The sequence below is a fragment of the Melanotaenia boesemani genome, chromosome 5, assembly GCF_017639745.1.
Source record: "Melanotaenia boesemani isolate fMelBoe1 chromosome 5, fMelBoe1.pri, whole genome shotgun sequence".
Lineage (NCBI taxonomy): Eukaryota > Metazoa > Chordata > Actinopteri > Atheriniformes > Melanotaeniidae > Melanotaenia > Melanotaenia boesemani.
Window position 1 is genome coordinate 23,399,723 of NC_055686.1, and position 15,087 is coordinate 23,414,809.

General features: G+C 36.6%; 2 protein-coding genes and 1 long non-coding RNA gene across 6 annotated transcripts in view; 2 read left to right on the forward strand and 1 right to left on the reverse strand.

Moving 5' to 3' along the window:
* The first annotated feature begins 2,695 nt into the window (after positions 1 to 2,695).
* On the forward strand, positions 2,696 to 7,588 carry LOC121639224 (potential E3 ubiquitin-protein ligase ariadne-2-like). The gene is made up of 6 exons (XM_041984384.1): positions 2,696 to 2,917; positions 3,749 to 3,832; positions 4,066 to 4,181; positions 4,291 to 4,391; positions 4,495 to 4,638; positions 4,744 to 7,588. The coding sequence occupies exons 2-6, from the start codon at positions 3,825 to 3,827 to the stop codon at positions 5,197 to 5,199; spliced, it is 825 nt and encodes a 274-aa protein (XP_041840318.1). The 5' UTR covers positions 2,696 to 2,917; positions 3,749 to 3,824; the 3' UTR covers positions 5,200 to 7,588.
* A 3,981-nt stretch (positions 7,589 to 11,569) lies between these two features.
* LOC121640377 lies at positions 11,570 to 12,515 on the reverse strand. Its single transcript, XR_006010445.1, has 2 exons — positions 12,320 to 12,515; positions 11,570 to 11,937 (listed from the first exon to the last, which is right to left on the reverse strand). It is a non-coding gene; the product is annotated as an uncharacterized LOC121640377 (long non-coding RNA).
* Positions 12,516 to 13,091: 576 nt separating this feature from the next.
* Positions 13,092 to 15,087, forward strand: part of LOC121639390 (E3 ubiquitin-protein ligase RNF19B-like) — a 3,894-nt gene continuing 1,898 nt past the window's right edge. For 3 of the 4 annotated variants that reach the window (XM_041984583.1, XM_041984581.1, XM_041984584.1), the window contains exons 1-4: positions 13,092 to 13,184; positions 14,458 to 14,570; positions 14,723 to 14,823; positions 14,912 to 15,055. In XM_041984583.1, coding sequence (XP_041840517.1) covers positions 14,480 to 14,570; positions 14,723 to 14,823; positions 14,912 to 15,055 — 336 coding nt within the window. In that variant the 5' untranslated portion in view covers positions 13,092 to 13,184; positions 14,458 to 14,479. The remainder of the gene's footprint in view (positions 13,185 to 14,457; positions 14,571 to 14,722; positions 14,824 to 14,911; positions 15,056 to 15,087) is intronic. The other variant, XM_041984582.1, reaches the window with a different exon arrangement.

Consider the following 15,087-nt stretch of genomic DNA (forward strand, 5'->3'; position numbering starts at 1 on the left):
CAACCACAGCCAGCAGACATCAAGAATGAGCCATGGGAGTAGATGTTAACCTTCTTGCGAGAGGAGGAAGCCAGACAGGTACACTGACTGTACGATAACTAAATTCGTATCTGAGTATGAAACTAATGGCTTCCAGAGTAAAACAGATTACTGTTTTAAAGTCACGTACCAGTTTCATACAGAGAAGCTGTTAGCTCAGATAAATCAGCGGAGTTGGTAAATACAATGAATGAGGAAATGCCTTCATTAAGACAGAACAACACATATATCCTGTCAAAGTTACCCGAGGGCAAGAAAACAGTGGGGGGAAGATGGGTGTATGCCATTTAAAACTGTGTTGATGGTACTAAGCAGTATAAGGCTTGATATGTTGCAAAGGATAGCCAAAAGATGGGAATAGACTATGAGGAGACATTCTCTCCAACATCCAACCTGACGAGCAATAGAGTGCTGATGCAAAAAGCTGTTCAGGAGAACTTCATCTTGCATCAAATGGATCTAAAAACAGCTTATTTAAATGCACCAACAGAATGTTAGATTTATATATGAGGTCAAATCCCACACAAATGAGAAGCTGGTGTGTAAGTTGGAGAAATTCCTGTATTGGTTAAAGCAATCTGGCAGAAACTGGAACAAAGTTTTCCATGAATATTTAATTAAAAACGAGTTCGTACAAAACTAAGCTGACCACTGTGTTTACACAAGGGAAATGGAGCACGACAAAGTGAATATGGTCATCTGGGTTGATGATGTAATCATTGCAGCAAGTGATGAACATGTTTTCAATGTTTTGAAGAACATGCTCACTGCAAGGTTCAAAATGAAGGACTTAGGAAAACCGAAACATTTTCTTGGTATTGATTTTATCCAGAATGACGTCTGTGTAAACATGTCACAGACATGATATGTTAGAAAATCCAACAAAGGTAAAAAAGCTTGACAGCCGATGTGAGCAGAAATTGAATTACACAGACGATATAGCACTGGATGATGTACAAGGTACAGGGAGGCAGTGGGTAGCCTCATCTACTTAACTATCTGTACCAGACCTGATTTGAGTTTTGTTGTGAGCAAGCTGTCTCTGTATTCTGATAAACCTACAGAACAGTGATGGGGTACAGGAAATTGTGCTACAGAAAAAGTGAGAGCCTGGGCATCCAAGCAGTGATGGATATTGGGCTGCTGATGTAGACAGAAAAAATATGACTGGTTATTGTGTAAGCTTAACCAAAGAAGGCACTCTAGTCTCATGGAAAACAAAGAAGCAGCCTACTGTAGCTCTATCCACTTGTGAGGCAGAGTATACAGCTCTGGCTGCAACCATCCAAGAGTGTTTGTACCTTATGCAACTTTTAGAGGGCGTGGACAAATATCTGTATACACTACCAAAGGTGTATGAGGACAACCAAAGTACTGTCTCCTTAGCCAGAAATCCTGTCAGTAGACAGAGATGTAAACATGTTGATATAAAGTGTCACTTCATCAGATTAACTGTGAATGATGGGAAAGTACGTTTGTCCAACTGATCAAATGGTGATAGATTTGTTGACTTAACCCGCAACCAAATTCAAGTTGAATAAGTTTGTCAAGTTTATGTTTGGATATGAGTAAATTTTATATATATATATATATATATATATATATAATTTTTATTTATTTATTTATTTTATTACGACGTTCCTAATCTCATTTGGGTATGATAATATGAGATCGATTGGGGGTTTTGACAGCTGCTCTCAGTTGTTGTTTTGTGTTGACAGATGCACCCAAATATTATGTTTTGTAAACTTGAGATAATTCGTTTTATGTTGTTGTTTTTATTGATTTGCGAATTTGTATTTTCAAGGCAAGGCAAGGCAAGGCTGTTTATTTGTACAGCACATTTCATGTACAGGACAATTCAAAGTGCAGATTTCATGCATAGGCGAAATATGAAATGTTTTTAACCTGGATTTAAAGATGTCCACATTTGGAGAAAGTTTAATCTCCACTGGCAGTTTGTTCCACTTGGAAGTTTGTTCACTTCCTAATTTGAAGAGTTACTGGCCCAGCTGTGTGTGACCAGACTGATTTGATGTGGGTGTGTTCAATAAAGAGCCGTTCACTCACAGCTGTTCGGATTGTGCGCTGAGCCGCATAAGAAGCAATTTTTTGTCTCCCGTGTGTGTTTTTTCGTCTACGATTTTACTGTGCTTTACACAAGTTTATTTTATTTTATTTTATTTTATTTATTTATTTAGACTCAACGCGTAACCGCTATGCAGTTCGGATCTGCCAACAGATAATCAACATAAACTGATTTCAAAGTGTATTAATGTATTTTTATTAAGCATAAGTTACTAATTGTTATTTCATCGAGAGACACTTCTTTCTCAGGAGTTAAGCATAAACAGAAGTTTATGCCGACGTCTTGAGAGAATGTCACTTTTTGTTTAAATGTCCACTATGCATCTTAATCATAATCTTTTAGAAGAAGATAGCCTGTAGTGATTAACCTTTGTCATTGCAAAGTGAAAGGGATTTTTAAGTGAATTCGACTTCACAAATAATTTGGATTTGATACTTCATTCTACAGATTGATCTTGTAGCGGAAACGGCTAAATACATATTATGACACCTGGCATTTGTCAAGCAATAAAGACCTATTGTAAAATTGAAGGTGTTAAGATGTGTAGCGTGTGGCACCGTGGGGTGTCGCTCTGGCCTTAGGGCTGTTCCGGAAGTGGCACTTTACTAGATAGTGCCAGTTTACTGAGCCACGTCAGTCTTAGGTATATTTTGACCTTAGCAGTGATCGGGTAAATACGGTTTTAATAGGTTGAATTTTATATATCATGGATGAGTTTTTAAGGTATCTTGTATGGCAGGGTTGGATATATGTCGAGTGTTGACAGGGCGTGGGAATTCGACACCGCAGGTATGCTGTGTCGTTTAATGTGTGTTTTTTTTTAGAGATCTAATCAAAATGTTTTGGTTATTTTAAATGCAGTTTTCTGGTACCGATACCTGCTGTCCACTTTAGACTTATAAGATTTGTTTTTATTGTCCAAGTTAATCCAGAGTTAGTTCCTGGTCCGAGTTGTCTCTTTTGTGATGTGACTGGGCCATCTTCCGCTAAAATGATCTATGTCCTCCTGTCAGTACCTACCCAGACGTCTTTACAGAACTCTTTACACCTGATCTTGTTGGCATTAAATCTATGTTTTGTTTATTTGCAGTAGTTTGATATGCAGTTGATTGAGGTTTAATTGGGCACCAATCCGCCTGTGTGCGCGGATGCACATAGGCTAAGAAAACCAGATAGGCTATGAGTAGGACGGCAAGTGGAGGAAAAAAGGGGAGTGTCTCATTTTTTTGTCACAGAAATATAGTTATTACTTCTGTTTCGTCTCTTTGTTTTTTTCTTTTTTTTTCTTTGATTACCCTTGGTAACACATAGTTTATGATCAGAGTATTGTGCTAAACACAAGACATAGGGAAACCCCGTGATTTTTAGCTCATGTCGTGCAGCTCAAGCAACTAGGACAAGTCCCTTACTTTTAGCTTACTTTTACTATCATTTTCATCAGCGCTTTTTTTGGTCTCAGTCAAGAAATTAACACACGATCTTTTTGGGGACTGATATGTCGACTCGCTAGAAAGAAATATCTTTGTAACCATATTTAGGCATACCCTGCTCTGTAGTCTCACGCCCCTTTTACATGAAAGTTCAAGTGGGTCACAAATACCGTGTATTCTTGTCTTCCAGCCACAGCAGCTGCTGATTCATTTGCAGCTGTACTACTAACTTCAGACGATCGCCACGCAAGCCACCTCCAGCCATAATGTACAGGTAATACTGTTTTATGCAATCACTGTAAACGCCACAGACGAGTTAAATACTATCTGAGCTTTTGTCGGTTCTTCCACGTTGTCATTTAATGCCTGGGTCAACGGATACTTTTTTTTTTTTTTTTTTTTTTTTTTTTAGCCCTATGATGATCAATCGTTAGAGAAAATACTGAAAAACATTTCAGAAAACGTTTTACTTTTGTTTAACCTGCTCTGCTTTTTCAATATATATAGTCGTTTAGACCTACTGCGGTTAAGGATGGATGCGGATGCATCAACAAAACCAGAGAAGTGCTATGACCCCTGTGACCCCACGCTTAAATTTGTCGATGGAGAGGATCATTTGGATTGTAAGTATTCCTCAATCTTAAAAAAAAAAAAAAAATAGCTGATCTGATTTTCAAAGACAGAGAAACGTTTTTGTAATTAAAAACCACCTTAACTTGTCGTTTTTCCCAGTTTTGTGTGAAGGTTTCTCTTCTAGAAGAGCTCAGATGTCCTGTGGTCATGCTGTGACCCCAATGTCTCTCACCAACTGGTGTAAAAAATTGTTGGAACAGGTAGGCTGCAACAAGAACAATATATAATTAGTGGTTTGTTTTCCAGCATGTGATTAAATGACTAAAGTGCTTCCTTTACCTACCTACAATCTTTTCTAAAAAGGGTGAGAAGAGATTTTTTTGTGGCCAGTCTGGTTGTGATGCAGAGTGGTCTTATGCAGAGGTTTGTAAAATGGCTCTTCTAACTGCTGAAGAAAGGGAGTGCTTTAAAGAATATATGGCCCTCAATGCTGTTGAAACCAGATCAGTAAGTATGCTGTAGGCTTTTTGGAAATTTATTCAACAATTTCTTATGGTGACAATGAAACGATGATAACAAATCCACTTTTTTTTCATAATGACCACATCACAGTGTCCAAGATGCAAATCCTCTGTGGTTAGAAACCATGAATTTAATCTGAGGGTCTGCTGCAACGTTTGCACAGCAAAGAAAGGCCGGATCTATGCATTCTGCTGGCAGTGTATGAGGGAATGGAAGGGTCCACAGCCACGGCCAGATTGCTGTGAAAATGATGGCTGCAGCAACCTGTCACTGCAAACGCTGAGATCCTGTCCAGACATTAACTTTACGTGTGTGAAAGAAATCACTGGGTGTCCCTCCATCCGGGCTTGTCCCACCTGTGGCTGTCTGCTGGAGCATCTCAATACAAACTGTAAACACCTCCTCTGTCCTCGATGTAAGGTGAAGTTTTGTTTTGTGTGTCTGAAAATCTATACTGAATGTAGAAAAACAAGTTCCATTTGTGGACCATGCTCCACTGGTGTTGCCCCAAGACAGATCTCCATACCTGTGTGGTGGCAAAAATAAGGAAAACAAAACAGGCCATGTGATGACATTTATTTAGATTGAAATGGCTTTGATAAATAGAAATGAAAATCATGTGTATGAAAAACCAAACTAATAAAAAACCTGGAAAATATGATACGGTATATTATGAGGCAGGTTAAAAATGGAACGTTATGACAATAAATCTATATGTTACTTCAGTACCATGAACAGCACCACGGCTATACCAACAACTGCCAACAAGTCATCTACAACCCAAATTCCTAAAAAGTTGAGATGCTGTTTAAAATCAAAATATAAACAGTATGCATTTAATTGCAAATTTTTATAGATCTGTTATTCTCAATAGAACACAAAGAACATGTGAGGTCTTGAAATTAAGACATTTTACCATTTTATGGACAATATTAGCTTATTTTGAATTTGATTTAGACATATTTTGTCACCTTAATCCTCAACCCATCTTTATATCTGAGAGGCTCTTCCTCTCTGAAATGCTCCTTTTATAGTCTGTCATGCTACTGAACTGTTGCTAATTAACTTGATTAGATGTCAAATGCTTCTCCAGTCATTTATGATTTGTGCGAACTGCCTTTCCAGCGTTTTGTTACCCTGTATCAAGTCTTTTGAGATGTTTTGCTGCCACTGATTTAAAAAATGAGCTAATACTTTCCATGAAATGGTAAAATGTTTCAGTTTCAACTCCTGATCTGCGGTGTATGCTTATTTCGAAATAAAACATGGGTTTATGAGATTTGCAAATCATTGCATTCTGTTTTACTTAAATTTTCCAAAGCATCCCAACTTTTCTAGAATTGGGGTGAAAGCATCTTGAAGAGAACATAAAACAAGATCAACATAAATTCAAGATGCTAGTTGAATCAAATGATCTAACTGAACCCAAATTATAATAACTACTAACTACTTCTGTTACTACTACTACTACTACTACTAATAATAATAATAATAATTCATAATTTTTATTTTACTTATCTGTATCGGGAGATTGACCCTTCTCTAGATGAACCAGAGAGCAGGGGGCTGCCATGTTTCTGCACCAGAGGGGCAGTTAAGGCCGTTGCTCAAGGGCCCACAGGCTACATAAACTATTTCAATGAACCTATACTTTGATTCAAATCTCTGTTCTGAGCATGCACATGGCAGCAGGAGACAACGCAAAAGAGGCTCTTTTTGTAAATTATTTGGGGTTTGATAGGGCAGGACAGCATTTACTATAAGCTTAATAAAAAATCTGCTCATTGTTTACTTGGTCTTATGTGGTTTAGTGTAGAAATTTAACTTGTACTTCATCACTTTTGCAGAAAACATTCTTAGATCTACAGGGATAGATATACTTGTTTCAAAGTCTGATGTTGATTAAACGTCTACTGCTGTGGCCATTATGGGTTTGGAAAAGTCTTCTAGTTAATACTTACCTAGCTGGCAGTCTATATTTAAATGCCATTTTTCAGATATGTTTTTTTTATAAAACAACTAATATGTTTGTGTTACGGTAAACATGGGGTGACTTTAAAAGGACTACTGTTCATTTGTATATTTGCATTTTTCTTTTCAGTATAGTGCAAGAATCTAAATTTCCTCTTTTTTCGTTTGTGATCAGTAATGTATCTGGGATATGTTGGAAAAACGGCTTTGTAATGCATTCCACCAAATATCCTTTATTTTCCGGTCTATTTATTTATTTTTGAAGAAAAGTCTTATTGTCTTTTATTTAGTTTTCCATTAAGAATAATCTTTGGAGCTTCAAGAGGAGGTAAGTCTGCTCAGAGCTCTTGCAAACTCTCTCCCTAGAAGATTTTGTAAAAGACCAGATGTTATTACATTGGTTAGCTAATGTATTGATATAATTTCCAACCTGTCTATGACCTAGTTTTGCAGAGAATGAAGTGTCTTTATTGAGTTTTTTTTTTTTTTTTTTTGAGACATCAGCATGTGTTAGCAGCATGTGTGCTAACAGTTGACTTCATGTGTACTGTGGCAGATTTTTTTTTTTTGTTTTTGTATGTTGCCACTTTTCTGCTTTGCATGATATATTTTTAGTACTGTACAAGTAGCCTACATTTTGTTTTTTATAATATGTATTGATGTTAATTAAAATGTTGGTTCTCAGAGGATCTTCTGTGTCCAGCTGGTGGTGGGATATTTTCATATTAAGGAAGAACTTGTGGGAAATGTAAAAATGTTTTGCCAAAAGAAACCTTAATACATTAGAGTGTATGGTTCAGGATATCTAAGGAAATTATTATATGTATCCTCAGTCTTCTTTTGGCTGTCATGGAGGAGGCGTGCTGAGGGGCTGTGGAGATGTTTTCTTTTTGTTGATGCTGCTGAACTTTTCTTCTCGCATTCTGTGCCAGAATAAATATGCCACCTGTAAGGCTGAACTGCAGTGTTTGCGTCCTGGTTAATTACACAGTGCAGACAGGAAGCTGTTGCCCGAGTAGGACAAAGTTGGCCCATTCCAGTTACATACAATGTGCTTACATAATTCCAGTTTGTCTTACTTGATTCTTTTGTTTTACCTTTTCTAAATTCCCCTGGGATTAATAATGTTTTTCATTAATTTTGTAGTATTTAAGTTTTAATTTATTCCACAATCTTAATGTTTCACTTATTTTTTAAATGAAATATAAAACATTTTATATTACAAAATTAAAGGGTCTAAAGCATATCAGTAAAATGACAATAACTGTTACACCTTATAATTCCACTCTAGTTTATCTGTGCTTTTTTGTGTTTCCCTACTCTTTTCATTGCATTATGTAAGACACAAATTGACTTACGTTACTGTCACCTAAACAAGCCACTGCTGTCATAATTAAAGAAAAGTTAAAATTGAAAATGCACAAGTCTGCGCATTACAGATCACAACAGGAAATTAAAAACTGTTGTGCAAATTTCACAAAATCTGTTTTTTTTTTTTGTTTGTTTTTTTTTTTTTTGTTTTTATAGCTAACAAGTAAAATTTGCAGTCAGGTCAAGCACTGTTGCTGTAATTACTTTATTTAAGCAAACATTTCAAACCCTGTAGAAGACAAGTCTGTCCCTCCTTTCTTTTTTGTTTTGGCATGATGATCAAGCCACCGCTTGAAAACTGGAAATTACCTTAAACACCAGCACCGGTGCTGGAATGTGATCAGTGTGGTTTTTTTTCTTGTTGCACCACATCTTGTACATCTGTGCCGAGCACTTCATATTGGAAGGGGTGAATTCCATAGCAATGAAAATACTAATGCCAAAATGAGATTATATAATTGGGTGATAAGCATTGCTGCTCTGCAGTCATGTGACTTCTTTGAACTGCAGGAGTATCTCTAGAAAACAAAGCATAAATTGAAAATGTTGGGGACTTTCCACGAAGGTAACACCACACACAGCTTCCGTGTTTATAGCTACATTTCACAGCAGCAGTATGACGTGACCTTTGATTAACTGATACTTAAATCTGGGCAAAGAAAGAAATGTATATTACGCTAATTCTCAGCAAAGTCATCTCAAGGCAGTTTACAGACATAAGGTGGTTTTAAAAAGTGTTTGCCCCTTTCCTGGGTTCTAATATTTTTGTATGTTTGTCACACCTAAATGTTTCAGATCATCAAAAAAATGTAAATATTAGTCATAAACAACTCAAACACTAAAACATTTTTTTTAAAATGAAGACTTTTATTATTAAGGGAGAAAAACCAAAAACCAACATGGCCCTGTGTGAAAAAGTGATTGCCCCCCTAAAAATTATAACTGGTTAGACCATCCTTAGCAGTAACAGCTGCAATCAAGTGTTTGTAATAACTTGCAATTAGTCTTTTACAGCTATGTGGAGGAATGTTGGCCCACTCATCTTTGCAGGATTTTTGTAATTCCGCCACATTGGAGAGTTTTCAAGCATGAACCACCACTTTAGGTCATGCCACAGCATCTCAATAGGATTCAGGTCAGGACTTTGACTAGGCCACTCCAAAGTCTTCATTTTGTTATTCTTCAGCGATTCAGAGGTGGACTTGCTGATGTGTTCTGGATCTTTGTCCAGTTGCAGAACCCAAGTTAATTTCAGCTTGAGGTCATGGACAGATGGCCAGTCTCCTTGAGGATTGTTTGGTAGAACAACAGCAGAATTCATAGTTCTATGTATCATGGCAACTCCTCCAGGTCCTGAAGCAGCAAAACAGCGTTAGACCATCACACTACCACCACCATATTTTACTGTTGGTATGAAGCTCTTTTTCTGAAATGTGGTGTTACTTTTATGCCAGATGTAATGGGACACACACCTTCCAAAAAGTGCAACTTTTGTATTGTCAGTAACAGAGTATTTTCCGAAAAGTCTTAGGGATGTTCAAGATTTTGTTTTTTGGCTAAATTGAGACAAGCCTAACGTTCATTTTGCTCAGCAGTAGTTTTCGTTCTGGAACTCTGCCATGCAGGCCATTTTTGCCCAGTCTCTTTTTTATGGTGCAGTCATGAACATTGATCTTAACTGAGGAAAGTGAGGCCTGCAGTTCTTTGGATGTTGTTGTGGGGTCTTTTGTGGCCTCTTGGAGGAGCTGTTGCTGCACTCTTGGGATAATTTTGGTCATTCCTGGGAAGGTTCACTACTTTTCCTTATTTTCACCATTTGACAATAATGGCTCTCACTGTGGTTCACTGGAGTCCAGATCAGAGAAACCAAATCAGTAAGTACACTGTTAAATATATATGTATATACATTAATAATATAAATTGGATTTAATCTATATTTTTGCTCAAGATACTATTTAAAGTAATCAAGATGCTCTAAAAACACTTCCAATGTTATAGCCAAAGTCAGTGTGAGCACCTGTCAACCCATTAAGACCCTACTGCAATATGTGATGCAGGAACAATTGTAGTCATAATTGCATATGTTAATATGTTTACAATGTTTCAGAAGATAGGGCTACATTTAGAATATGATCAGAGTATCGTGACAAACAACACCAGACATGGAAAATCCCCGGATTTTTGGATTATGTTCTCAAACAACTGAGTGCAGTTCGATAAACAATGAAACAACTGTGCTGGAGGAAAAGTCCCTTACTTTTAGCTTACTTTCATTATCATTTTTATCAGTCGCTTGAGTTATTGTTTTTAGTCTCAGTAAATAGGAAATTAACACATGATCTATAGCACCAGCTGTTGTCTCATATGCAACAGGCGCAAACCTCAGACGATCGCCACACAAGCCACCTCCAGCCATAATGTAAAGGTAAAACTGTTTAATGGAATCACTGTAAACGATGGCAAGATGAATACTATCTGATTGGTGTTTGTTATTTAGAAGCAGCAACTCTGTGCTCTCTCCCGTCGTGTGTTTTACAGCCTTCTGATGACCACTCATTAGAGAAAGTACTGAGAAACATTTCAGGAAACATTTCACTGTTGTTTAACCTGCTCATTAGTGTGCGCAATAGTTGTGAATACACTTCAAATTATTCATAAAGCTGTACATATAGATTGCAAAACATTAGTGTATTGGGAGGAAGCTGGAGTACCCAGAGAGAAACCACTTTTACACATGCAACCTCCACAAAGAAAGGCCCGGCTCAGGCCCGTCACCCAGCCAAGGCTCACACCAGGAACCTTCGTGCTTGAATGTGACAGTACTTGCCATCATGTTACCGTGTATTTCAAGTCTGACTTGAAATACACCTTAAATATCATCTTATTCATTAAGAACAATTAAACATTCCAATTGAAACATTTTACATACTGAAGTGAAATGTCCAATTTACACTTAACCTGAGTATCAATATGCATTCAAGAGAATTAAAACATTTATATAAACACTAATTCAACTGCAAACATACAGTTTGTGTCTGAACGTTGTTTGGTAATAGCAACTAACATGTATTCATAGTGTTGTCATGTGTAAAAACATGGTATAACATTTGAGGTGTTTGTGTTTCCTTCCTCTTTCAAATTTCAAACATTATGCTGAAATAGACTAAAATTACATTAAATTGATAAAAAAGGGCCACATTTACTTGAATTTACTAACTTTAATATTGTATTTAGTAATCCAAAAGCTTACTGTAAATAGAGATAAACCTGAATCCAACAATTTAAAAGAAAAGCAAAAACAAACAAAACAAATAAATAAAATAATAATAATAATAATAAAAAGAAGGATGATCACAATGTTTTCTAATACAATATATGTACCATTTAATAAAAGTCATTCAAATTATTCCTAAGTGTAATTTAGAGTCAATGTATAAGGTTTGACACTTAGCGAATAATTAAATTCAGATAACATTATAACCTTTAAACGGTGTCAACTAAGCTATACTTGGAAATAAAGATTTGATTTTAAATTCTAAAAGTATTTGTGATTCAAAATCAATCACACATTAAAAACATAAGAAAATAAATTTTAATAGATGTCTAAAAGAGTACATTTACATAAATTAGAAACGCTAAACATGTTTGTTCCAAGATGAACAAGATTACGTTCAAATATGATTTTCAAAGTTGCATTATAAAAATAATTCCCGAGGATTTGCATAAACTGTGACTGAGAGGAATGACATATTTTATAAGGATGAAACGCCCTGAGGGTTCCGGTCTTGGCTCTTTGCTCCAATGCTGTCAATCAGCCTCCGTGAACCTTACACACCATCTGGACAACAGACCCGGACTCGATCCCACAATGGCAGAGTGGAACAGAGTCATCGTTCAGTTGCTTGTCTGCCACGATCAGCCGCACGTCACTCGCTTTGTATCCTGCGCACAAATTTAAAACAAAAAGTTTTATTCTATTATTTTCAGAGGTAAGCTATACCTAGTTGTTTCTATAAGTTTGCTCCTGCACACAAAGTATAAAATATGAACAAATGCTTATGTATAGGCTAAAGTTTAATGTCAAATGTTGCACGTTTCACCCAGAGTTGTGTACTGGTAGTGTGTAAACAATCAGCTACAGCTGTATCGTCAAGTTTTCCTCAATAATTATGACGACAAACAGAAAACGCGCAATTATTCGTAGATGGCATATTTAAATTGCTTTTAAAACTCACGAAAAGGGTTTTATATGCTACGGTATTTTGTGTAGTTATAGTAAATCATTATTATGTCCCTTCAAGTTTTTTTTCAGTTTGACTTTTACCTGATTTTGGAAACACCTCCGCTGCGCGTTGCCTCAGTTCCCCAACCGTCACATGTTGCCCCCTGAGCTGCACCTTGTTATTAAGGGGGATCGTCGTCTGCTCCCCAGTGTTGGAGCGAAGAGTGATTAGGTCGGCTCTGCACATCTTGTTTTCTTGTGAGATGACACTCTGAGACTGTTGGTTGAATTTCTGAGGAGTGAACGTCGACAGACGATATTTATAGGCAGCCAAGGGGCGGTCCTTTTCAGATCTGTTAGTTACACATCTTAACGTCAAAATATTTTTATTTAGAAGAATTGAGTCTTTGATAAACCTTTTGTCACCGTATAAAGTGTAAAGTGAATGGGGATACTGTGCATGGAAATTCCTTTCTCAAATAAGTTTTGATTATATAATGCCACGACCCATGTTAATACTGTTTGATCTTTAACGAAAACAGTAAAATAAAGATGAAAACCCCTACGACTTTGCCAGTTTGATTTTAAATATATTAATCAGATTTAACAAAAGGTTAGACTCTTCTTAAGCTGAAATATTGCACATTCTGTATTCTCCCAAAACACTTGCAATAGCAATAGTCGGTGTGGGGTCAATATAACCTATTGCAACGTGTGTTGCTCGAACAATTTATTTAGCTATTATATATTACAAAAAAGTTTACATGTAGAAGTGTTTAAGGTGTATTGATAAACAACACATGTAAAACCCCAGGATTGTTTTTTTCCTGTTCGCCTGGCTGACAGGAAAGCCCCTTGACTTACTTTCACTATCATTTTAAACAGTCACGATTTATTGTAACAGGATTTTGTCTTTTGGGCTCAGCTTATAAGAAGGAAACCAAACACAGGATCTTTTAGAGATTAGGTGAGACTGCATTTTGCACTTTCCTTTTTTGCTTGTTGTATCTGTTAAACAATTATAAAAATAAAATGTCTTGTTTAGTTAGCATCCCCTAACTTCTCGCTCACTTTGTAACTGAAAACGGGTCACAGAGATCGTGTGGTGAAAACACGGTGTTATACACGGTGCTGCATGCAGCAGCTGCAGTTTTATGAACACCAACTACAGTCTATAGACGATCGCCACGCAAGTCACCTAGAACTGTTTTACTCACTGTAGGTTTCACCGTCGCACGAGAGTTAAAAGCCATGGGATCTGGTGTCTCTCGGTTCCTTTTGAGTGCGTTTTTAAAAAACTTGAGTCTATGTAAACTCTGTGTCTCGTGCTACGTTTTAGCCTTCTGACCAACTAACAGGGTTTAAAAGAAAAACAAAGAAAGAAAGAAAGAAAGAAAGAAAGAAAGAAAGAAAGAAAGAAAGAAAGAAAGAAAGAGTTATGAGAGGAAATGCTAAGAAACATTTCTTTAAACGTTTCACTTGTGCTGAAGCTGATTTATGCGTAATATAATAAATGTGTGATCTATTCAGCCATTTCAAGATCAGCGTAACCCATTTATTATTTAAATTTGAGACATGTGGTGAGGTTCATGGCTGGCGAGGCACTGACTCCTCTGGAGTCAGATTTAAGAACTGAAAAGGGCATCTTATTTCACCATACATCCAACAGTAAGCAACCACTGGTAATGCGTCATATCCCATCAGCATTCCTCAACACACCGTGTTGGTGTGTGAGTGCGCCCCCTTGATTTGACTTTTCTCTGCATTTTATTTTACAGCAGGAATAATTCTCTCACACATACATTAAAGACATTACACAGACTGTAAAGAGTCATGGTATATAGCAAATATTTCTGTAAAGTTCATATTGGCAATATGCTGAGGAACAGAAACGGGCACGCGTCATGCAACCCAGTTTGTATTGGATCGCGCAGACAGGGTTAAGGCACAGCTCGCCACTGCCTCACACGATGTTTCTGCCCTGTATTTGATCGAGAAATACTCAAATCCGACCATTTTTACTTAATAAAATGTAAAAAAAATGTGTATAGTCATACTAAAAATACATTTTTAACAATGATCAGTGGAAAATGTTATGTACTTTTTTTTTAATCATGAGGCACTGCCTCTCATGACCGCATGTCATTGCTTAGTATACCCTTTAGCCTTTTATTGCGAAGCTGCATGCTTTTCTCTTGAACATTAAATGAAAATTTTTTTGTTATATGTTATTTATTTAGCAGATTAATACAACAAATAAGGATGGGTTCAAATGCATCAACAAAACAAGAGAAGTGTTATGACCCCGGTGACCCCACACTTAAATTTGTTGATGAAGAGGACTGTTTAGATTGTAAGTAGTTCTCGGTCTAAAGAAATGAAGAAAACAAAACTACGTTATAAATTATGAGCTTGGGATACAAATTTGTGAAACTATGTTGTATACTTAAAATGTTAATGCACTTAATGTTTAATTATAGATCATTTTCTTGTCTTTTTTCCCAGTTTTGTATGAAGGTTTCTCTTCTAGAAGAGCTCAGATGTCCTGTGGTCATGCTGTGACTCCAACGTCTCTCACCAACTGGTGTATGAAATTGTTGGAAGATGTAGGCTGCAAGAAGAGAAAAAATTGTAATATTTAATGCCTTGTTTCTAACTTGTGATCTAATGACTAAACTTTTTTTTTTTTTTAAGGGTGGAAGTAGATTTGTTTGTGGCCAGTTTGGTTGCAATGCAGAGTGGTCTTATGCAGAGGTTTGTAAAATGGCTCTTCTAACTGCTAAAGAAAAGGAGTACTTTGAAAAAACCATGGCTCTCAATGCTGTTGAAACCACATCAGTAAGTACACTGTAGGCTTTTTGGAAATGTTT